A 25242-nucleotide genomic window follows, 5' to 3' on the forward strand; every position below is an offset into this window, starting at 1 on the left:
ATACTTTTTAATTGGCCTATTGCATAACAAGATCTAGTGGAGGGTCTATTTAATAACTACTGTAATTGATGATATTGTAACAACTATGCTGTGATGTAAAAAACAAAACAAAACAAAAAAACCCCACCAAAACCCAAAACCTATGGGTTCTACTGGAGACTAAGTCCTAGATACATATCCTACTGCCACTGTGGTGCCACTTCCATTTATAATGGAAGGAAATGCTAAATGTCAGAGGTTAATGAAAACAAAAAAGTAAAATTTTTTTGTCACCCCAATATCACAGTAATCCTGTCTGTCTCTGCTGCTGAAGAACCCCGCCAATAAAGTTGCCCCGGAGGTCAACACTGTGCTGGAGGCCCCACCCCAAGCTCTGGAGGCAGGAGCCTTTAGGCCACCCACACAGAGCTCAGAGCTGCCTCTTGGCTAGTCCTGGGAATTTGGGGGCAGGTTCCTAGGTACCACCTTACACACCCACCCTTTCCTGTTGAGGGGCTGCTTCTCCGCTTCAGAGCACTTAGAAAATTAAATTGCTTACACCAGGGTGACTTGTCCCAAAACCTCTCCTTTTCACCGGGCATATCCCGGGGTGCTCTGGGTTAAGGCTGAGCTTCAGTTTTCTAATCTGCGAGTTGTTATGCAGATTGTTATGAGGGCTAAATGGGCTATAAAATAAGCTATATAAATTGTATAGCACTTATCCAAGTTTGCGCTATTATTTTTGACGGTTAGTTCTTTGAGGGCCGAAAACAATCCACGCAGCTCCCTTCCCCAAGTATCCGGCGAGTGTTAAGCACTCCAGAAGCACTCGTGGACTGAATGAATGAAGTGAGCATTTGCACGTGAGCTCCGTCGGAGAGAATCCGCTGCTTATGGCGGTCGGGGCCGGTGCATCATAGCACTTCTTGCTTAACAGGTAGTGAACGCCTTTCTGGCTCCGCACGGAACGGCAACCACAATTCCAGGGCTTCTTTCCCGGAGGACGCCCGGGATGGAGCTGCGGGGCCGGGAGCTCGCCTCCCCCCAGTACCCAGGTGTCCCACGCCGGCTTTCGGGCCAGGTAGGCGGTGGCGGGAGAGGCGTGGGGGGGGGGGCGCGGGGAGGGGCAGTACCGGGACCCGGAGCAGCCAGGCCGGCCGGGAAGGTGCAGGCAGCCGGGCCGGTCGGCGGGCGAGCGAGGAGGGGCCAGAGGGGTGGGGAGGGGCGGGGCCGGCGTCCTCGTCACTTGATAAAACGCCTGCGAGTCTCCAGAGAACAACGGGCTCATTCAGCGGTCTGGAGCTGCCCGTGAGGGGGAGCGGCGGGGCGGCTAGCGCGACTCTTCCCGGGGGTGGGGCCGGCGCGGTGGCCAGAGGAGACGAAGGTGGCTGCGGCGGCGGCAGCAGCAGCAGCAGCAGCAGCAGCAGCAGCCGCCCCAGCAGCCAGGCAGCCTCGAACCCGGCCGCGAGCGCAGGGCTGCAGCCGCGGCTCCCGCTCCCCCTCCCGGTGCGCCCGTCCATGGCGGCCACGGGGCAGCTGTGGCTGCTCTACCTGTCGGCGGGGCTCCTGCCTCGGCTCGGCGCCGCCTTCAACTTGGACACCCGCGAGGACAATGTAATCCGGAAAACGGGGGACCCCGGGAGCCTCTTCGGCTTCTCGCTGGCCATGCACTGGCAGCAGCAGCCCGAGGACAGGCGGCTGTAAGTTCCCCGACTTCCCACCCCCGCCGCGGCGCCGGCCCGCGCGCTAGCAGGGGCGAGGGCGCGCCGCGTTCCCGCCCGCGGGCCCTGCCCGTGCGGCTGCCCCGCCCGGGACTCCGCGGGCACCCGGGGAAGCACGCCAGCAGCCCAGCCGGTCGCGGCGCCTCCCCCCATTCAGCCCTAGAAAGCCGGGGACCCCGGGACCGAGCCCCGCGGACTGCGGCCCCGGTGCCAGGCCAGGCTGTTCTTGGCCACGGGAGAGTTTACTTTTTTTTTTTTTTTCCTCTTTCTTTTTAAACAAAGTGTTTTCCGGCGGTCCTTTCCTTCGGGCATGTTTGCTGGGAACCCGGCAGGTGGCACGCTTTGCTGAGCTTCACGTGTGTGTTTGGAGCGGAGGCGGGGGGGTTGACCCAGGGTGTAGGGTCGCCGTGTCGCCGCTGTGGGCTTGCTGGGAGCGTTGTTCCGGAAGATCCAGGCCTCTCCCAACTTAACGCAACACCCGGCTTCCCCGCAGACTAGGGAGCCCCGCAGAACTTGGAAAGCCACTTTTCATCCTGTCCTGCGTGGCTTTCCCTGCACGGCGGGCGCTCCTGTGGGAGCTACTCTAACATACCCCCTCCCCTCCTTTTGAAAGATGGAATTGACCAAGCACCTGTTCGCATGACTAGATCAGCTGAGAAAAACAAGATCGTATGAGTGGTGTGCCCCGTCCCCCGCCCAGGCGCTGAAGCGCCCGGCTGTACCCAAAGACCCTTTGGGCCCCTGCATTGCGCAGGCCCAAGCCGAAGGGTTAAAGCAAAATATCAGATCTGGGCTGGGGCTTTGCAAACACAGTTTAGAAGATCACTACCTCCCCACCGCCCGCCCCGCCCATAGTATAGCGGTGTTCCTCCCGCGAGAAAGTGGAGACTGGCACCGCTCACCTTCTCTTTTTCTCTTAGACAGTGCTTGGTTCCCACATGATCTAACTCTGTAGGCTGGAGAGGGTTTGGGAGTCTTCATCTCGATCTGTACTACTGAAAAATAAACTCGCCGAGGTTCCCTCCTCCCCTAATGCTTTTAGTTGAACCAAGGTCCTTCCAGGACCAACAGACCAGAGAAAGCAAAGTGCAGCCACAGAAAGAGAGGACTTTGTGTTTATGAGGGTGGAATGGGACATTAGAGCTGGAGGAAACCTCTTGATTTCTGCAATTAACAACTTTGGAGCTGGTGAATCTTAACGTCAGATTTTTCTGCTAACACCTGGTGGTGAAGCAAAGATATTTATTGGGGGTGGGGAGGCTGAGGGCTGGTGGTCTGCAGGGCTGGCCCGTTGCTTATACTCCGCCTTCTCTCAGAAATAATTGTTAAGCTGTAAATCTGAAATGAGAGGTGGTTTCTGTGACCTCAGTTAATGGATGACGTTTGGTGTCTCTGAATCCTTAGGGTGTGTAATGTGCATCCGCCCGCACGGTGCATTTGAACTGCTTAGTGCAGCCCTGGTTGTGGGCTGACAGAGGGGACACCTTCAGCCTGATATTCTTGTGCACCTGATGCCCGCTGACGGTCCTTGAAATACTTGTTCAAGCCAGCGTTGTGAAGGGGGTGTATTGGGCCAAGAAAATATCTTTGGGATGGAGACTTAGAAAATGTGAGGCTAGCCAGGAATCTCTGTCACTGAGCAGCATGCTTGCTGAAACTTGTTATTGCTGTTACTGCTGCTCCAAGTGCTCCTGTGGGTAAGAATAAGCCTGCCATTGGCGTCTGCCGCCTTCTAGAAAGGCTCTGCTTGGAGGGAGTGACTGATCAGACCCAGGAGTGTATCTTTCCCTTGAGCTTGGAGTGTGGCAATAACCACACTGCTGGGGGGTGTGGTTTATGTTAAATCCTGTCCCCTCCTTCTCTTCTTTTGGTAAAGTGTTCCAGCTTCAGCAGCAGCTTTGGGCCTCCCAGGAGAACCAGCACACACAGGCCATAATCACATCAGTTGTCACCTTTGTCTGTAACTGATGTGGGTGCAAATAACAGCCAGTGCGGTTGAGACCCCACAACTTCTGGTCCAGCGTCCTAAACTCTTGCACTCTGTGGAAAAGTTCAGTGGGGAACTGATTGGGCGGGGAAGGGAGAGAGAGACATGACTTGAGCTCAAATTCCTTCTGGGCTGTGGAGCAGCTGTTAATTTATTTTAAGCCTTAGTTTCTTTATCCGTAAAATGGAGGTATTTACTAAGGTTGTTGTGAGGAGTAAGAGACCGCACATACAATGCTTAATTCCTGCCTGGTGTGGGGACTTGCTGACTAAGCACTGGGGGTTAGCGGTGATGCATTGAGAAGCACTAATTGAATTCCTACTGTGTGCCAGCTACTGGACAGGTGCTAACCATTCACATTCTGACTGCCAAAGAGCAAAGCCAAAGTTTATTGTAGGTGGGGTAACCGATAATTTAAACTCTTAGTCACATTTATGAAACTCATATTCAAAGCAGTCTAACTTTAACTGATTTTAATTAGACTGATAAAGTAAATTTGCTGAACAAGAGACTTTATTGAAGCAGGAGAAGTGAAGATGTGGAAATAGCAAATGAATGCCTATTATAGAAACTGCCGTAGATTTTTGTGGGTTAAGTTTTCTACAGTGCTATTTAAATATTTAATACCACTTTGAACTCTAGTGAAGATTTTAGAACAGAATAATGTATCTGAGAGCCTCAGAACATGTTGGGTGTTTGTAAAACTTTGGGGACTGTAAAACTTCACTCGCGTTTTTAGGCTGTGCCTTAAGGAAGTTTGAGACTCCAAATGATGGTGAGGTAGTTGTCTGAATTACTGAGGTCAGGGTATGCACTCTTGGGGATCTTTTCATTTCCCTTAGATAGTTAAGGTTAAGTTACCCCTTCCAAGAAGACTGTGTGGGATGACATCTGTGGGTATGTCCCTTCTGTGACTCTTAACTGTTCTGGGAAGAGATGGATCTATGTTTGACTATAAGGCAGAACCTGGAAGAAAGAAATCTGTAAGATATTCTTATAGAGCAATTCTGGTTTTCCCCAGTCCCTTATCTTCTGAAACTTTCTGATCATCATCTTCCAGAGGCTCTCTGGGCCCATTGTCCCTTCTTTTTCTTCTTCTTCTTCTTTTTTTTTTTTTTTTTTTTTAAGATTTTATATATTTATTCAAGAGAGAGCATGTGTACACTTAGGGGGAGGGAGAAGAACAAGCAGACTCCACGCTGAGCACAGAGCTTGACATGGGGGCTGGATCCACGACCCTGAGATCATGACCTGGGTGGGAATGAAGAGTTGGACACTCAACCGACTGAGCTACCCAGGTAACCTACTCCCTCAGCCATTGTCCCTTCTATTCTGACTCTGATGTTTGCTTTCGATTTTTCTCAGACTTGTGATACTTCCGTCTTTAAAATCATTAACTAGTCATCTAGTCATAAAAGTCATCTAGTCCGACTGGCTCTCTTTATAGATGAAGAAACTAAAGTTGAAACTTAGGAAATGTCTGAAGTCTCACAAGTGCTTCAGCAGAATCTTAATAGAATCTAGATTTGAGGGGCGCCTGGATGGCTCAGTGGGTTGGGCTGCTGCCTTCGGCTCAGGTCATGATCTCAGGGTCCTGGGATGGAGTCCCGCATCGGGCTCTCTGCTCGGCGGCGAGCCTGCTTCCCTCTCTCTCTCTCTGCCTGCCTCTCTGTCTGCTTGTGATCTCTCTCTCTGTCAAATAAATAAATCTTAAAAAAAAAAAAAAAAGAATCTAGATTTGAATTGGTATTTCTGACTTGTGCTCATGCCATCTCCTGAAGGAAATGTCAGAAATGTCTTTCAGACCTGGAGAAATTGGCCAGTATCTGAATTTTTGGAAATGTACCATGTTATGTTGATTTATTAAACTACTTCCCGTATGAATCAGGGCTGTCTATTTAAATATCTATGCCTGGATTCTTCCAGTTGACCCTTATTCCAGCTGGCTTTGGATCAGATTTGGGTCCTTCTTTGTCTCTTACTCCCTCCCCTTCTGAAAAAAGCCCAGTGAGGGGTGAGTGGAGCTAGCCAGGGATGAGAGCTGTGTCCAAATGTGGACCTAAGCACTGCTCCCTTACATTCATTCACAGTGCCATGTGACCCAGGGCCAGTGTCCAGGGACTGTGCTCAGTCACCTTGAGTCCTGAGAGTGGAGAAAGTGCCAAAGTGGACAGGGAAACTTAGGGAAGGTCATAGGACTCTGCAAGAAAAGGAAATAGAAAAGTTTAATTTTAACACAGGCTGGTATGAGACCATCTAAGTAATGCCTTAGGGTTTGAAAGAATGGATCAGGATACTCATGGTATGAATAATTTGTCAGAAAAGTCAGGTTAAATGCTCATGGAAGAGTCTCTGTGATTGTAAAGAAGCAGTTAGCATGTTGTTCTTAGTTGTATAGTCCTCTATTTTAGCATAACAATAACATCAAGATTTAGTTTAAGCTTTGGCAACCATGTAGAACTTGAACTATGGTGCCTGGTTACCCTGCGACGTTGGCGCGACATAGTACTGTGGACAGAGCTGGCCAGTGAATTAGTTGGCACTTTCAAGAGGGAGAGTGGAGACATAATAGAAAATACCATTGTGTGCTTAGATGACCAGGTCAGTTTTGTGTGGAACACTGAGCGGTTCTCGGTCCGCCCATCTTAAGAAAGAATGCGATCAGTACCTCAAGAGCCAGTTTAAATTTCTCCATGAAAGTCTGAGCCCACCCTACACTATAGCATTTATTTATTTTTTTTTAAAGATTTTATTTATTTATTTGACAGACAGAGATCACAAGTAGGCAGAGAGGCAGGCAGATAGAGAGGGGGAAGCAGGCTCCCTGCTGAGCAGAGAGCCCGATGCGGGACTCGATCCCAGGACCCTGGGATCATGACCTGAGCCGAAGGCAGAGGCTTTAACCCACTGAGCCACCCAGGTGCCCCTAGCATTTATTTTTCCTTTGAATATCTGTAGCACTTAGTATCCGATGTCTGTCAGTTCTGATGGCTTCGTGTTTAACTGTTATCTACGATTTTCAGAGGATGAACCAACCTTTCCCAACTGGGTTATAGGTAGGTTGAAAGCAGTGGTTTTACATTCATTTCTTTGCCTGATGGCACCTAGCATATGCCTTGCAGATACGGTGGAGTCCTATCATCATACATTCAATTTAACTTGTGAAATCAGCTCTTTCAGCTCAGGGGAGAGAGAGCAAGAAATCCCTTGATTTAACCCTTCCCCATTCCCTGCTCAAAGGAGCCCTTGGACTCTGCTGCCCCCAGGGAAAGGGAAGCTACCGGCATAATGCAAATAGACACCCAAGATGATAATTCTTGGTTTTTGAGTTGAGAGGACACCTGTCCCAACTCAGGGATTTTCCTGAGTGATTTTAAATTATATTTGATTTTTGCCTTAAAGGCCAACTTGAGAGCTCGACCTCAGAAATACAGGTTGACCTGCCCTGCAGTGGGTGCTCAGCATTTGTTGGTTGTTAAAATGAGACGAAATGGAGAGGCTGGCTGTAGGGCAAGACGCTGAAAGCTCTGGACCAGGGCATGTGGGGGTCACATGAGAGTAAGCACGTGGGGGTACTTGGGAATTGATGGCTAAAGCTTCAGTTATTCAAGGCTAGCAAGGGACTCTTGAATGTGTGTGTCTCTCAGGGGAGCGGTGGGGAAGCTTTTGGGCTCCTCCGTTGAGAGAGTGGTGATCTGGTTGGACCTTGTCAGAACCAGAGTTCTGCCGGCTTCTTGGGAGGGTGGCGAAGACTCAGCCCTACAGTAATGGGCACCAGGGCCAGCCCCAACCATTTCTTACCCTTTGTGTTTGTTAGATAAATGTGCAAACCAGGGCTGTAAGCAGTGAAGTGGCCATGGCACATTGCTGGGCAAGTTGGTTCTCGGTCTACATCTTCCATGCTTCCTGGACTGTGCAGCATGTGGTTTCTCTTGTTGGGTTTGATTATGATCGTGGTTACGTGTACATCCTTCTTTCCATTCTACAGTGATCCTGTTTGGAAAGTACATCTCCAAGGAACTATGCCTTATAGCCCCTTGGTAGCTGCCAAACAGTGGGTGATACTAGTCGGGGTTCAGTATGTAGAGATCAGTGGGCAGGCAGATACGGGCATGGTGAGGGGCTGGGTGGGCAGTGACTTTGTGCATGGGTACCCCTGGAGGGTGAACTGTGAAGTAATAGGGGCAGAGTTAACGAGGAATACCAACTTCCTGGTTTCCAGATCTTCTCAGAGCTCTATGACTTCGGAAATATCCTTATACCTTATCCCTGGGAGACTGGGTAATTTGTACTCTACCCAGGGCAGGGTTGATGATGATTTATTGTCCTGGTTCTTTGTTTGGCATTAATGTACAGTAGGAAGGCTGGGTCTGTTTGTGCAAAGCTGGCTCTGATTGTTCCCAGTGAAGCTGTCTGAGGTTGAAGACGCACGGACAAAGTGTGGAAGTAGTATGTTCTAGCAGGTTTTTGTTTGTTAAACTGGCACTTGGAATTGGAAACAGTGATTCCTTGGAAATAAATCAAGAGCCTAATTGTTAATTAGCCCCAAACTGGGACAGGTAGATTGGCTCTTCACCAGTGTGGGTCCCTGTTAGCCTAATAACAGGGTGGAATGATCACCATTTCCTCTGTTGCTGTCTGGCTTTTCTGTTTAGGTAAACAAGGCAAGAGGTTCCAAATCCGTTTATTCCGGAGTTGGTGTGCTTGTAGAATGACTTCTTTCACGGGCTACAGTGTCGCCTCAGATTCTCCCCACAGCTCCCTCCATCCCTCTGTCCCTCCACCCCCACACACATGTGCTGGATTCCAGCATTGGAGTCTGCTGTCACTTCACCTAATCCCAGATTGGCAGAAAGACTTGAAAAACTTTGAAGACTCTGAAACCAATGAACTGACCAAGAGGGTCGTTCTGAATTAGGGGAAAGTGTCACTAAAGCAAGTGCAGAAGGCAAAAGCAAGTGACACGGAGCCACGGACATCCGCTCGCAAGTTTATTTGCTAAGCGGCTACATCTATTTTGCATGTCACACAATCCGAAGATTCCTATTTTTGAAGAGCCACTTCAGATATAGTAAAAGAAAACCTTTTAACGAAATATGCTTTCTAAGCCTGAAAGTATAGAAATAAAAAATAAACTTTGGAATGGTATCAAAGGGGCACATTGGTTAGCGATACGAAGAATAAACAGAACAGAGTAATGCCTGTTTCCCCGGGGCTGTGTTTGCTTTGTATGGTGATATCAATGTCACTATAGTTTCTTCATTTTATAAAGGATATTGATTCGTACTGAGGTTAAGTGTGGGTGTTAGGGGAAGTGTACAGATGATAAACATTTCAGAGCCATAAGAGTAGGATGTCACTGAACTGTAGGTCTCCTGAGCCAAAAACCCTCTTGTCCTGGCAGAATTAGAGCCCTTCTCTTTAGGATATATTGCCATCGGTCAGGTGGTCACAGTCTTCTGTGGTCCTGATAAAGCCACGTATTCTAAAGTTAGCAGGAGGATCCTCAGCAAGGATGCGGTGTGGGAGGGTTGTTCCTGATGTGAACCGACCACTCGACGGCAGTAGGAATTTGAAGTCCTGTCTCTGTTTCAGCTCTTCCTGGGTCGTCTTTCCACGGACTCATCTGTCAGACCATGGCCCGACGCCCCTCCAACTGGCAGTGTAGGACTGTCTCTTGAGAACAAGGGTATTTTGAAGTGAAATGGAAATGTTTAGAATCCCGCAAGAGTTTGGTGAGATTGGAGATGCAAAGTATTGAAAAAACAGTTGGCTAAGACTCAAGGAATCCCGCTTTACTGTGAAACAAAGAAACCTAAGAGTTTTCAAACAAGGAAAAGCTTAAAGAGACTCGGACATGATCAGATGGCTATGCGGAGACATCTTTCTAGGAATACGGCACTTGTGTCTGAGGCCTCCTGGCTGCTTGTGAGACCTGGCCCAGGTGCCAACTTAGGATACTTAGCAAAAGTCGAGAGCTGGCTTTATGATCTGGGTGATGAAAAGGCCTCACGTGAACCCACAAGTGCAAGAAAAGTTGGGTTTGGACACTGTTGGGCCTTCTAGATGCCCAAGGATAGAGAACCTAGAGAAGATGTGTATGAAGCTCAAGGGAGGGTTTCAGGGACCAGCTGGAAATGTGTTTTAATGTTCAGGGCATGATAAAGTCCTATCAGATGCCATATCCCATCTGCCAGTTTAGAAAGAAAAAGTATTTTCCATATCTTCTATTTAGAAAGGGTTTGGGGCTGCTACAGAGATGAACTGAGGGCATGGGCATGTGGAGAGGCATCCTGGGGCCCCTGCTCAGGATGATCCCAGGAGGTGGGGGCTGCAAAGTGGGAATCCCCCAAGTTCAGCAGCACCGCCAGCCATGGCCATCTGAGAAGCTTTTTCACTGTCCTAGGGTAAGAAATGGATCTTTGGTAAGCTCATTTGTTTCTGTGTGCACATTTATACGTAAATGTGCATTTTATATTTCAACATAAAAGAAAGTAGGGGTTTTTATCCTTACTTGAACATGAGGAACAAATAAAAATTTAGAGGGGAATGTGCTCTGGACTTCCAGAGAAGCCATAATCAACTTTTTTTTTTTTTTTAAAGATTTATTTATTTGACAGATAGAGATTACAAGTAGGCAAGTAGGCAGAGAGGCAGGCAGAGAGAGAGAGAGAGAGAGAGAGGAGGAAGCAGGCTCCCAGCCAAGCAGAGAGCCTGATGTGGGGCTCGATCCCAGGACCCTGGGATCATGACCTGAGCCGAAGGCAGAGGCTTTAACCCGCTGAGCCACCCAGGCGCCCCAACTTTTTTTTTTAATAGAAATTATAAGTTCAACAGATATTCACTGAGCATTTACTATGTACTAGGTACTCTTCTGGTGCTAGAGATATGGAAGCAAACTAAAGTCACTGTTTACTTCTGTTGGGGGAGAAACAAAATAAATAGGGGTATTACGTTAGGAGGTAGTGAGTGACACAGAGGAAAAGAAAGTGGAGACAGGTACTGCGGAGTGATCAGCAGTGGGTCAGCCAGGGAAGACTTCACTGAAAAGACAAAGCTGTAGGCCATGTCAGTATTGGGGGGAAGAGTGTTTTCGGCAGCAGGAGTGTTAGGTTTGAAATGTCTGGACATCCCAGTGGAGGTGCTGCATAGGCAGTTGAATGAGAGTCTGAAGTTCAGCAGGGGGAGGTCTGGGCAGGAGATACAAATAGTGGAGTCCTGGGCCTCTAGGTTGTATTTCCGGTGGAGGACTGGATGCTGAATGAGGTCATGAAGGAAGCAGGGGTAGATACTGTGGGTAAAGCTGTAGGGGACTCCCCAGGCAGAGGTTAGGGAGAGGAGGGCCATGGCCAGTAAGTGGGAGAACTAGGTGTGCTAACCTGGAAGCCACGTGATGAAGGCAGTGATCCATGAGTTGTGTTAGCGACCTGAGAGCTGATCACTGGGATAGCTGTGTGGAGACCAGCAGCAGCCTGAGCAGAGCACCCATTGGGGGGGCGCTGGGATCAGTGCCTGGTTGGAAAGATGGGTAAGAAGAGAAGAGGAATTGGAGACCAAAAAAAAGGAACTCAGGAGGCAACATCATTATTATTGTTTATGATGAAAGCAAGTTACAGGAGCTGTAACTCACCAGCGTGAGGATGATTCAGTAGAGAAGGCAAAGTGAGCACAGGAGAGGAGAGAGTTGCGGGTGTGCCGTGTGCGGGTGGGTGAGCGGGGTGGACCTGCGGAGGGGTCAGCCTCCTCACTGGAGCACAGGGGGCTCATCTCCCCACAGAGTAGGGGGACACAGGTGCGGGTAGCTGGGTGCTTGTCCCGGTGGGAGGTTGTGGGAGGTTTTTCCTGGTTGCTTCTCAACTCATCAATAACTGTACTCATTAGCCCTCAGTTCCTCAATAACCTATGTAGAAGTTTGCCTTGTAAGGGTAAGAACTCCATTCTAGAGCTAGAGGAATGTGGGGCTTGAATCTCAGCTTCTTCACATTCTGTGGATTTGACCTTGGGCAAGGTACTTCCCTCCTTGGGAAGGTGGCGGTGCTGACAGTACCTGCCCGAGGGGGTTGTGGAGCAGAAGCCTGGGGAGGAGAAGCACTTAGCCTCGTGCCTGGCACATCCAGTTGACCACAACCTTTACTGTTGTGCGCCCCTTAAAACAGGAGTCGAGTTTCCTCCCCGAACCCGGAGCTTTTGTAGCTATCTTGTCTTAAAAGTCTGGTGGCGAGGAGGCCCTCCTCTCTGAGGATTAGGTCACAGGTGCTGCCCCATGGTCAAGGGGGCTACAGCCAGACTTAGGGGCAGTTCATAGGCCGTGGACAACTACAGTATCGTCTTGAAGAGAAGAAGGGGAAACACGGGACTTGAAAGAAGAAAGACAAAACGGCAACACATCAAAACCCTTTAACCACCTCGAGTTCCTTATACCATATTGGAGATGCAGAAGACCACAGCTTTCTATACTGTTAAATTCTTACAAGGCTCACATTAGGTGTCGAGTGACCATTGCCCGCATGGGAGCATATGCAGCTCCAGAGTCCGGTCCCGTCTAGGATGGCATGGCGTCTGTCACTCCCACTCCCTGCCCTCCCACTATAGACACCAGGACATTGACAGGTAGACGTGTGCTGTGTAGGGCAGAATTGAGTCAGGAACATGCCAGGGGGGCTGCAGCCTGACTTCCTGTTCCTGGGGCCTGGTTGCTTGTCTTTGTCATCCTGGTCAACGTTATCTAGTGTATCATGGGGTGTAGGGAGTCAAAATGAGGCATGGTCTTGTGGAATTGTCAGGAATGTGGAAGACCGGGCCAAATAGCCCTTCGGGTTCTAAAACACTAGCGGTTTTCAGTCTGTTCTTTCAAGATAAGTGGTAGAGGCTAACAAGGTAGTTTGAGAGAAATGTGAATCTGAAAGGAAAAAGAATATCTCTGAAATTATGCAAGAGGGTGACTCATCAGGACCTTAGCATCCATGGCCCTGGGGGTGCCACAAATTAATCACAGCACATCTCCCTGAGGCGGCATGGTGGGGAATTATTTTTTTTAAGTTATCCCCTTGTAGTGCAGAATGGAAAATGTGTAATTTTTTAATATAAAACATGAGGCTTTAAAGAGAATGCAAATTTCTGGTGGGCTTGGGCTATGTCCCCTGTACATGTTTACCTCCCTCTGTCACTCAGTGCTTTCGTGGAAATGACTGAGAAGCACTGACCAGCCCAAACTCTTCTCCTCAGAGGGACAGCTAAGACCTCGAACAGTCAAGTGACACTTGGGTAGTACACACGTGGGTCCTGAAACACAGCTGCCCGGTGCCCAGTACAGCTGATGCTATGCCCATCCACTCCTACCTTTTGGTGAAATAGCCCATTCTTGGCATTAATCCTGTGCTACATCATCTTGCACTTGACAGAACAGGGTCTTACATTTTTAAATGTCCCCGTGGAGTAGTGATAGCAAATATACAGCCACGACTGCCCTTTCCCTTGCTGGCTGGGGACACTCCAAACGACCATAGCAATTTTTCCAGCCAAGTCCCAGAATTCTCCAGATCAGCAGAGGTTAGCCTCCACTGATGAATGAGGGTCTGCACCTAAGACGACACCTGTTTGCTTACTTGGTCTGGCCAAATCCCCTGCTGTGGAAGGCACTCTATAAATGTCTGCCTGATGGGGATTATCCCATCTGGTCTGAGAGCTTCTCAAGAGCAAGGCTGACAGCTTGTCCATCTTTGGTTCAAACTTAATAGAGATGAGTACCCAGTGGTACTGGTTGAGCAATTTGAGTTGATTTAATTTTCCAGGTACATTAAAGACTTCCAGAGGACAGGAAGTAGGAGGACCATTTTTTTTAGGATGATCCTTTACACCATGTTTCTTTCTTTTTTTTTTTTAAGTTGTGGTAAAATATGTAGAACATAAAATTTACCATCGTAACCATTTTTAGGTGTCCAGTTCTGGAGTGTTAAATACATTCACATGATTGTGACTACTTTGGTCCTCCTTGAACTTGTTTTGGAGGGTCCAGAAATCAGAATGTCCATGTTAACGAGGCCCTAAAATATTGATAACTAAACTTAAAAGAACTAAATTGAGAATTGTGCTATGTCCTATCAGGTGATAGGTGATAATGCGGATCGCTGGCAACAGAATTAAAAGTTGAACACATTTACGGCAGAAGTTCAAAGTCCTTTCTCCCAGTGCAGCCTGGGCTTTCTGCTTTGGGAAATGACTGGTCCTGGTTGGGTCTAGCAGCTGCGCAGCTGGCTACACGTGTGGAACCCCCGGGTTCCTCAACACCTGTCCTTGACAAGCCACAGTTCTTGTCTCTAGTTTCTAACGGAGTGAAAGAGAATCACAGCAGATGCGATGCCTGGCCATAGTCGGTTTCTCACTTTCATTTTGCTGCTCTTCCTATCAGACTCAGCAGCTTTAGAAGGAACCCTCCATCTCAGTGGCCGCAGAGGTCAGGCTGGAGCTGAGGTTTGGTGGACAGTGGCACGTTTAGGGCTGAAGTTTGAAAGGCAGTGCATATGCATTCAGGGAACGTCTGATTAGACTAACAGCTGTCCCTAGTAGTAAGGTATCTTTAGCTTGTCTTGCACATTCTTTCCTTGTTGGTACCTCCCACCCCACACCCAGCCTTCCTTTAGAGCCTCGTTCATCTGTTACCTCTGAGCAGCTTTATTTTCTTTCTTGGTTCCTCATCTCTTTGATTTTCTAGTGATTAATTTCTCTCTTGCCTGGATTCAGTTTAGTTTAATAGACTCTTTTTATTTTTACTAATGTATTTATCATGGAATTTCTCTTTCTTTCTTTTTTTTTTTTTTTTTAATTTATTTTAGAGAGAGAGCCAGGAAGAGACAGAGGGAGAGGTAGAAGAGGTAGGAGAAAGGATCTCAAGCAGACTCTGCATGGAGCCCGGAACCCTATGCATGGCTAGATCTCATGACCCTGAGATCACGACCTGAGCTGAAACCAAGAGTCGGGCACTTTACCGACCATGCTGCCCAGGTGCCCCCTATCCGTATCATGGAATTTCTAATAAACTGTTAGGGAGCTGTGAGAAACTCACTGATGATTCTGAATTTTGGGCCCCCTGAAGGCAGGGATTTGGGTCCAATTTATCTGTGCTTGCCCAGGACTTTAATGTGGAGCCTGGCACATGTCATTCCTCAAAAAATACAAAAAGTGCTGTTTTAAAAGAAATCTAGGCCATGTGTAAGTCATAGGTGTTTCATCTGCACGGAGAGAGTGGGTGTATTCTAGTAATATCAACACTAATGCTTTTGTGGGTTTCTTTACCACTGGAACTATTTATCACCTACTGAAGCTGGGAAGGAACCCAGGAAATGTTCTAGGAAGACAGACCATCTCCCTTATTATGTGGATCAAGAAATGGAGGCCTAGGTTTTGTTGTAGGTCCTGCAGCCACCCGATGCAGCCGCACCTACACCCTGGTCCCCCCTCACTTCCTGTACTTGAACCCTTGGCCTCTACCTCCACTGCCAAGCAGGGGTTGGTCCCAAGCAGGGGTTAGTGCCGCTGTTTTTATACGCTGTCCACAGACGCTTAAGCAGATATGTTCCTGTCTCACTAAGCTGCTTTGAAAAAGAGAGCTCTCTTTTCTCTCGTGGAAAAGAGCTGCCCTCCGGAGTTCCCAAGATAAGCATTTCTTTAGAAGGAGGAACCGGGCCTGGATTTGCCTTTGACCACACATGGAGAAGCAATTGCTGTTCCCCAGATGGATCCCTACCCCCTCTGGCTTGTTCCTGGACAAGGAGTCCTAGGTCGCTTCACTCCTCTCATTCATGCTGTAGATGAGATGAAAGGTGAGGTGCCTGACTCAGCCCGTGACTCACCCCTGCTCCGCCCTGTAGCAAGTGGGTGCCGCGGAGTGGGTGGGGTCGCGCCCGTGGCTCAGAAGATAGGACTCTGGCACTGAAAGCCCGGGGCTCTTTCCCAGACGTGCTCACTGCGAGTTAGCTCTGCGTGTGGGGATGCCCTGCAGCTGGACGGATTCACCCCCATCGAAAGCAGGACCTGAGGCGTGCAGATTTTGGGTCGCTGGTCCTCCATAGTGGAGCCGTTCCTCCCAATGCCAGCGGCGCTGTCCTCCCGAGACTTCCTGGGGGCAGGGGCTGGCTCCTCTCTGGAGTCTCGACACCTCGCTCTGGGACTCCCTTGGCCGTGGTGGGAAGCTGGTCTACCCCCTCAGCTCTGTGGATTGCAGCCTCTGCGCCCCCCAGGGGACCTTTACTGTAAAGCCCTCATGGCCAGCCCAGTGCCAGCTGTGCCCGAAGTAGGGCTTGGCTTCTGCTTTACTGGTGTGTCCTCCTGGCACTGGAACGGGCTGAACCCGTCCACGCCGGCTTTTGCTTGCCCGGAGCTGCGTACGTAAAGATGGCACGTGTGAGCTTGCCTCATGTGGTCATGAGGTTTGCTTTTTCCGTGACTTCTGGGCACATCTGTAACACTCAGTGCCCATGACATCACATGCCCTAGGAGAAGAAGACTGACGAATGACAGACCTGTAACTCTGAAACCAGCAATACATTATATGTTAATTAATTGAATAAAAATTTAAACAGTGTTAAAAAAATGCCCCCTCTTAGCCCTGGTCTCCATTTACCCTGTACTTCCGGGGTCAACCGTCTTTTCACCAGTGTAAATCCTTGCACAGGTGCCTGTACATGTCATCAGCAAATACATACATTTTCTTATACATACTGTAGCACGCCATATGTTCTTCTGCACCTTGCTCTTTTTTTTCTCTCTTGGCATGTTTTAGAGCTTATGTGAGGTGTTAAATAGAGAGCTCCCTTAGTATTTTTAACGTCTGCATAGTATTCAGTTTTAATGGTGAACCATGATTAATTTAGCCAGTCTGGATCTTCAAGTGATTTCTCATCGTTTGCTGTTAAAAGCGGAGCTGCAGGGGCGCCTGGGTGGCTCAGTGGGTTAAAGCCTCTGCCTTCGTCTCAGGTCATGATCCCAGGGTCCTGGGATCAGGCCCCGCATTGGGCTCTCTGCTCAGTGGGGAGCCTGCTTCCCCCCCCCTCTCTGCCTATCTCTCTGCCTACTTGTGATCTCTGTCTGTCAAATAAATAAATAAAATCTTAAAAAAAAAAAGCGGAGCTGCAGTGAAGAGCCTGATACCCCCTTTGCTTTCTCTTAAATCGCGGGTCCATTCCCAGGGCCGTGGTTTGCCCCACGTTGTTGGAACGATCCAGGCTGATTCTCGGGGAGTGACTGGCTGCTCTCCATGACTGTCACAAATGATGTCCTACCATCTGATCGGGTCAGAGACCACTGCTTTGCCTGTGGGATTACTGGAATCCCTGCAGCAACTAGATCTGACCATCTCACACTCACGCTGTTGGATTCCTGACAGCTTCAGCATTTGGACCCCACCTGTGCCCATGCTTGTTAAAAAACGTTTGAAGGTGAGAACGGCTGGTTGGAGCGTGTGTGAGCTGAATAGCACCAAGAACTCTCCGCTACTTAGCTGCTACCTCAGGGTCTATGAGGTTTTTTGATGTTCTTTCCTTTGATCCTTCCAACACCCTGTGAGAATATTTAGAACCGAGTCACAGATGACACCCAGCGAATAGGTGTTCTGGCCAGGATTTGAACCCATCAGGTCTTCCAGTCACTACCTTGCTATTTCTGATGACGGTTTTGGCTTGCCAGTCTGTTACGGGGCAGGTAAGAAGGCGTGCATTCTCGGGAAGTCGTAGCTGCTGCAAACACGTACCGTGTTATCCTGATAATGGCAGCTCCAAGCAGGACTGTTGTTCAGCCAGTGAATGGATGCCAATGAGGCAGTCCTTGGGGTTAAGCTATCGAAATACTTGTTTGGGAAAGAGTTTTGCCCCAGTCCCCCTGAGTGTCCCTCAACATGGCCTTGGCCATTCTTTCTATAGGACAGCCCCCTCCCACCTTCCATGTTTCCCCACAATCCAGCAACTAAAGGGGAAGGGCCCCAACACAACAGGGGTCCCTGGGATGCAGCTCCAGCGCTGTGCCACTGTCTGGGATTAGTTGGTTTCCAAGCCATACTGGTCACTAAATATTTTCAGATATCTTTAAATGCAGGAGTGGAGTAATAAACAGTATGACTGTTCAGCAGTGTAGCTTCTGTAAATGTTTTTATGTACATACACCTTTGAAGTTGTATTTTTTTGTTGCTCACAGTATCCTATTTCTAAATTTTTTTTTAAAACCCAACAGGCCTCTTTTGGCTTTGCATTTTGTGTTGTTTTGTTGTAGTTTTGCTGTTGGATATAAAAATCTGGTAGCTGGTTTGAGGTGTCAGGGGACCGGAACTCACTCTCCCTGTTGCTCCCCCCTGTGTAGCCTCAACTTCATACTCCCAGAGGGCAGCATCTGTGTTCTAGGCGGGGCGATCAAGGGGTCAAAGAAGAGTAGAGCCAAAGGCCCACAAGCACACCGTCTTTTAAGGAAGGTTCCTGGAAGCAGCAATGTGATCCTTCATTGTGCCTCCCCTTTAGCAGGACCAAGTTATAGGTCACATCCTGCTGGAAAGGGAGGCTGCAATGAGCCATCTTTATTCAGGGAGGGAGGGGGGCCTTGTGCCTAGGCATTCCATTGACTGTGGAGAAAAGGGAGAACCAGCCCTGGGCCACAGCTCACAGTGTCTGGCACAGCTACTAGACCTGTTATTTCAGTTATCTCCTATAGAAAATAAACTACGTGGGACTAATTTCCTTTTCTAAACATTGAAAAATTTGGATTTCCTAAGCTGTTGGAATAGTAAAATGGATATGGTGACTTACCAGGTGTGTGTGTGTGTGTGTGTGTGTGTGTGTGTGTGTGTGTGTGTTTTAAATATACCTTTTATTTTCTTGGTTTTTAATTAAAAATATGTTACTGAAGAAGATGGAAATTGAAAAGTCACTTTTTACTTTGCAAATGAACTACTTGATAACGGCTTTTAAGAAAGATTTTTTTTTAAGAATTAGCACTTAAACTGTTGATGCTCAGCACACTTGGCATATAAAAACTTGCTTAGTAATAATATACTCAAATTGAAAATTTTAAATATACGTTAATTATCAAATAAACTTTATTCATCTAACCACCTACCTACTATGTGCCGAGCGGCGTGGGAAATCAAAGATGGGAGGCTGGGCTTCCGGTCCAGCTCATACAGCTCCTTAGACTTGGTTCCTTGAAAGGTCAAGTCTCTTGAAGGACAAATGCGATTCTGTTTGGCAGCTGGAAAGTCAGGTATCTGATAATTCAGAAACACAGGAAGTGTTCAAATGGCGCATTTGACAAGGTCAAGCAGCTGCTTTGTAAAACTGAAAGAACTGTTTTGCTTGGAGACCTTTTATTTTCCCTTGCCTTACTGCAGTGGATAACAACATTTTTCATCTAATTCTTTGAGGACTTACTGGTAATGAGTGGCTGGATCAGCTGAAAAGCACTTTCATCTAATGACTTTATTTTTTAATTGAACTGGTTATACCTATACTTTCTAAATTTTTGCTGAAGTGGAATTGTTGGACATTTTAAATACAGTCTATGGCAATTTTACCTTGTTGGACGCTAATTGTATGTTTCCTGTAGGTTATTTAAATCCATATTGTTGGGAGATTGGAAGCCAGTGTTGAACCCAACTCACTCCAAAAATTGGTGCCGGGATGGAACCAGAATTCCTTCTCCACCCCTCCTCCTCCTCCCTTTCGCCGATCTGACCTCTATTGTTGGTATTCCATTTAAGTGGTTGAAATTGGTGCCCTGACTTCACTTTTCCCCCACCCTGATAATGTGGATGTTTCTGAGCTGGAAGACAAGATGAATGTTGTGGATAATAAAAACACTTTGAGCGTTTCTTTATTGCATGGGCTCCCTTGTTTTTGGTCAGAGACACACCTATGGTAAAATGTCCCCAGTCAGGTAAGAACCAGAACCTTCCGGCTCAAATGTCATAGGACTTTCACAGTCACTGAAAACAGGATTTATTTCCAGCATGTTTCTTCAAGGAGACAGGGAGAGAGACTCATAAAATGTTTGGATGGCCAGGACGAGATGACTGGTTTTGTGGGCCACATAAGGGAGGCAGATACTCTTTAGGCCTCGGTGCCATGGAGCTCAAAGTACTTTACAGACCTTAATTATAACTGGCCATGCTCTTGTAAAGTGTAAAGGTAGATAAATGAAAGTGCTTTAGTGATGTTATGCGATGAAGCAGAAAGGAGATTTGGGGTGGGGTGGTTTAGAGCACAGAGTGATCAGAGAGTATGGGGCCCAACTTCTGTTTCATCACTTGGCAGCTGTGTGACACCAGACGAGTTACTTGTCCTCTCTGAACCTGCATCCACATCTGTAAACTAGGTGGTGATAATGGTATCTGCTTCTTCATGAACTCAGAGTGCCTCTTCTATAATAAGACATGATAGCTGCCAGTGCATTCTCAGTAATAGCTTGTTTGCTCTAATTTGCGGGTCGGATATGTGTTTATGTGATTTCTTGGAAGGTCATTAGAAATCTAGTCTTTTGAAAGTGAGACTGCAATTCAGAAGGGAGCGGCAGCCTTTCAATCACCTTTCTGTGGAAACGTGAAAACCCGAGGCAAGGAGGTGAACAGATTTGTTCCACCGTGAATTTTAACTTGTACTTGCCGGACTGGATCAGCCAGTTAGTACAGTTAAATAGGGTTTTGGTTTTCCTTGGCAGCTCTTGCCATCACACACACACACACAGGACCAAATGCCTGCCCTTGAGGAGTTTATAGCCTGATTAAAGCAGGGTGGGGAGAAATCCTCATCTGGGGAAGCTTGCTGAGGGGAGGGTGAAACATGAGTTCAGAGGCTTGAAGGCTGCTTCATGTGTAAAGCCTGGAGCTGAGTTTGGAAATTCTTGGTGAGGAGAGCTCTGGGGGAGCGGGGTAGGCTGGCAAGAAACTCTTGAGGGAAGGCTCCGGGGCCTTTGTGTGCTCGGGAGGTGGGGGCAACTCCTGCTGAATGGCTGGGCGTGGCCCCCAGGTGTGGCAGGCGGGGTGTGGCATGGAGGGAGGGTGCTATCGCTCTGTGTCTGAGCCCCGCTTTCTTTGTCTCTGAGAAGCAGACGCCTGCCTGCCTATGACTGAAACATTTGAATAAAGGTCTATGTGAATAACTTAATAATTACAGCCTCCTATCCACGCAAGCAGTCTCCCCCCTCCTCAGGGCTGCTGCCTCCCCTACTCAGAAGAGCATGGGAATGCGAGAGCAGTATCTACCTGGGGCGGGATGGGGTGGTTTGCCATCGTGAGCATGTCCAATGCTATGTTGGGTACTGCCTCAGCTGTTGTGTTCAGGGAGCAAGGGAGAGCCCCTGCTCCCCTGGACCGGCAGCGTTCTGGAGGAGAGATGGAGAATTGACACACAAAAAAACGGGATATGCAAATCTCAGTGCTGATAAGGACAATGGATATGATGAACCAGGGCAGATGTGGGGGGAACCGAGGGAGAGCTGCATCTGGGATGATCAAGGTAGGGCTTCTCTGAGGTGGTGATGGGTGTTGAGCCACGATGGATGCAAAAGAGCCGGGCAAGAATGTTCTGAGCCTGAGGAAGCAATTGCAGAGACCCTGAGATGGAAGCCAGCTTGGTGTGGTTGAAGGACAAAAATCAGGCCAGTGTTGGGGGAGTGAGTGGGGACAGATGAAGGGCTCTTCCCATAGTGTCCTGTGGAGCACAGCACAATTTGAATTTTGTGCCAGTGGCCGTGGGGGCTGATTGGTGGGGGTGGTAAGCAGAGGACTGGTGTGAGGGGCCTCACAAGGTAGAACAGTGGTTGCTCTGGGGGGAGATGGGGTGGAGTGGAAAAGAGCGGAAAGGGGTAGACCAGTTGAAACGATACTACCCTGGTCCAGCTGTGACCAGACAGTGGGGTGCATAGCAGACACATGGGTCAGAGTGAGATGTGAGGCAGAGCCAGGAGGAGGCACGGGTACCCTGGATATGGGATGGGAGGAGAAAACAAGCCATGGAGAGGGATCCTAGGCGCCTGGCCTGAGCACCAGGGTAGAGAGTATATGTTTACTAAGTGAGAGAGGGAAGGCTTCTGGGGAGCATGGAGGGGAGTGGGCTTGTTTTTGTTTTTTGTTTTTTGTTTTTTTTTTTTTTAATATAAACATATAATGTATTTTTATCCCCAGGGGTACAGGTCTGTGAATCGTCAGGTTTACACACTTCACAGCACTCACCATAGCACATACCCTCTGGGCTTGTGTTTTTGAACATACTGAATGTGAGATGCCTGGCAGGCAATTTGGTATTAGAGTGTGAAGCTTAGGGGAAACATGTGAGCTGAAAGCTGTTTTGAGAGTCCTCTGTTAATGGAAGAAATATCCAGCACGACGATAAGACTACAGTGAGAGACTAGGGGAGCGTCTGAGATCTTATGGAGAAGGAGCAGCCAGTGAATGGGGCATAAGAATCCACGGGCTGGCACAGACTTTGCTGCCCTTTCTTAAGCCGGGCCAGTCTAGTTCCTACTTGGACAGGATTCAAGGGTCAAAATTGAACTAGACATGGCAAGTCACAGAGACTCTCATATCCCTCTCCTCCTAATAAATAAGGGAAGTGAGCCCACAGTTCAAAGCTCTTGTGGGGCAAGACAGTAACGGTCATAGTGAACCTAGTTCCCAACTGTGAAGGATATACAGGGAATAGACACTTTGTGTTAAACCAGGGGGAGAAGAGGTTAAAAGGGGCTCTGTCTGCATGGTACCCTTCTAGAATGATCATTTAAAGCTCTCACAGTGAAGAGGGGCCCCTGGTGCTTAATCTCACTGGTAAGATTGTGAAGGAGTTTGACTTCTGGGGATTCCTCTGGAATGATATAAAGAAATGTGGTTTAGGGGCACCTGAGTGGCTCAGTCGGTTGGATGTCTGACTCTTGGTTTTGGCTCAGGTCGTGATCTCATGGTTTGTGAGACTGAGCCCCGCATCTGGCTGTGCACTCAGTGGGGAGTCTGCTTGAGGATTCTCTTTCTCCCCATCCCCCTACGCCCCAACCTGTGCATGTTCTCTCTCTCAAAAAAAAAAAAAAAAAAATCTTTAAAAAAATGTGATTTAGAATTTGATTAGGTAGTCTGTTTCCTTGACCAGCTTTCTAGGACCTTCTAGTTCCTCTCTCCGGGTGGTTAATTGTTTTAACTGTTTAGGTCTTAAATGCAAGCTGCATCATTAACATTGGGACCTGGGCAGGTCCTCCGTGAACCTTCATTCTTGTTTCCTAAAATTAGGAAATCAAATGAGATCAAGCTGGGCTCCTTGAGCTCCTCCAGGAAACCAGGGCTGGTGGGGGTCGAAGGGCAGTGGCTCTGCCCAAGGGTACCAGGGCTCAGTTCCCGTGTGTGTGGCAGCCAGCACTGGAGGGGGCAGGAGGGGCTGGGCCTCACACAGGGGGTGACACTCCAGTGGAATGAAAATGTCGGGAAGAGCTGGCGACAGGGCAGACGTGCTGCGGGGAATGGACAGCACCGGCAGAGCTTCTGCAGAGCGTGGGAATGTTGGCGAAGAGCTTGGTGGGAAGGGTGCATTCGGAGGGGGAGGGTTGGTCTGCTTGGAGCCTGGGTGGGTGTGGAGGGGGAGGTGACGAGGCTGCAGTGTCACAGGACCAGCTCCAGTGGTGACCTCATACACCGCAGTGCTGCCTTATCTGAGGGGGATCCATTCCCAAGACCTCTTGGGATCTTGGCTGCCTGAGCCTGCGATAGTACCGAACCCTATATATACAATGTGCTTTCCTATTCCTGTTCCTATTCCCTATTCTGCTTACCTGTGAAAAAGCTTCATTTATAAGTTAGGCACAGTAGGAGACTCATAGCAATGGTAAAATTAAACAGTTATAACAATATAGCATAATAAAAGTGGTGAATGTGGTCTCTCTTAAAATAGCGTACTCTGCTCGTCCTTTGTGTGATGTTGTGAGGTGTTTGTTACCTCACGTTTGTGAGCCATGTTCGGCTGCGTGATGAGGTGAAGTGAGGTGAGTGAGGTCAGCACTGGGACACTAGTGACTCTGCGTTAGCCTCCTCCTGACCTTCCGACTAGGGTTGGAAGGAGGATAGCCTGCTTGCGGACCACGACTGACCACGGCTAACCGACGCTACAGAAAGAGAAACCACGTATAAGGGAGACTATTGTATGGGAAGAAGTGATTTTCCTGTATTTTCTCATCTGTAAGCAGCCATGTGGAGAATCCAAAATGGGTTGCGTTAAAGACCTTCAGAAACACTGGGGCTGTGAATTCTGCGTGTTTCAAACCAGAAACCAAGTTCAAGCTTCCATGGACAAGAAATTTTAAAGCTTTCTCTCAACACTTGTCAAATGGGCTCATTTTGGTGTTTGTCCTTTTAGTTGAGGGCATTTATGTTACCTAAAGGTACCTTTTGATACCTTCCAGCCTTTCCAAATGTGGTATGGGCATTTGAGGCAAACTGATCTTAGCTTAAGGTGTTGCTGTTTCTTTTTGAAAGACTGGTTTTCTCCACAAATATATTCGTCAGTAGGAATCGCTGGAATTAGGGCCGCTGACAACTCTTAATAGGTCTAGTTGAGTTGGGGAAGTGGGTCAGCTACGGCGTGGGCCAGAGCACTCGTTTAGTGAGGGTCTTGGGAAGTATTTGCTGAACGAGTGAAGGAATGAACAGATGACTGAGGGGTTGTGCTAGCAAATTGGCAGCCAGCATTTCCATGTCATTTTTCTCAGACTTATAGACAAAACTGTAAGACAATATCCATCAGTACAGTCTCACTTTTACATTTAAAAACTCCCAGTGCAGGGGCACCTGGGTGGCTCAGTGGGGCTGTGGGCTCCCCGTGCAGCAGGGAGGCTGCTTCTCCCTCTCCCTCTCCCTCTGCCCCTCCCCCCGCTCCTGTGCACTCTCTCTTCCTCTCATTTCTTTAAAAACAATCTAGAGCCCTCAGAGGAGTGTCTGGCTTGCGGGATGAGGACAGCCAGCAGTGGGCAGTGCTCCCCATTGACCGCTGCTTTTAGAAGGCTCCCTCTAGAAATGGTTGAAGGTTCAAGGTTCCTCAGATTTTAAATCTGCTGGATTGATATTGTTAAGAGTGAGTTGTGCAAGCTACTGTATGGACGTGGCTCATTTATTAAACATACTGGCCGAGTGCCCCTGAAGCAGCGAGCATGGAGCTGGGTGGGAGGGGAAGCAGCAGTAAGCAGAACAGATGTGGCCTCGGCCACTGGGCAGCCGACCCCGTGACAGGGGAGATGGACAGACAATAGGCAAGTCCTCTAGGACTGACCATGGCTATTGCTATGAAAGTAAGGTAAACGCGAACGGACACCTGACCTAGCCTGGAAGGTATAGGAGGGTTTTTAAACGGAGACCTCAAGTTGAGTAAGGGGTTTCCAGGGAGAGAGGAATGTGTATGAAAGTCCTGAGCCAGGAGAGAGAGCATGTGGCCGAGGGTTTGAAAGAAGCCTGGTCTAGCTAAAGGGTCCAAAGTGAGGGAAAAGTTTAACTCAGGCTGTGCTCTTCAGAAATACCTAGCCTCAGCAAAAATATTTTAGGTTATCATCAAA

At 48.4% G+C, this 25242-nt stretch overlaps 1 protein-coding gene across 3 annotated transcripts in view; it reads left to right on the forward strand.

Annotated features, from left to right (window-relative positions):
• The first annotated feature begins 1252 nt into the window (after positions 1 to 1252).
• Positions 1253 to 25242, forward strand: part of ITGA6 (integrin subunit alpha 6) — a 72644-nt gene continuing 48654 nt past the window's right edge. For 2 of the 3 annotated variants that reach the window (XM_046019043.1, XM_046019044.1), the window contains exon 1: positions 1254 to 1679. In XM_046019043.1, coding sequence (XP_045874999.1) covers positions 1498 to 1679 — 182 coding nt within the window. In that variant the 5' untranslated portion in view covers positions 1254 to 1497. Of the gene's footprint in view, positions 1680 to 25242 lie in introns of all 3 variants that reach the window. The other variant, XM_046019045.1, reaches the window with a different exon arrangement.

The sequence above is a fragment of the Meles meles genome, chromosome 9 (assembly GCF_922984935.1).
Source record: "Meles meles chromosome 9, mMelMel3.1 paternal haplotype, whole genome shotgun sequence".
Classification (NCBI taxonomy): domain Eukaryota; kingdom Metazoa; phylum Chordata; class Mammalia; order Carnivora; family Mustelidae; genus Meles; species Meles meles.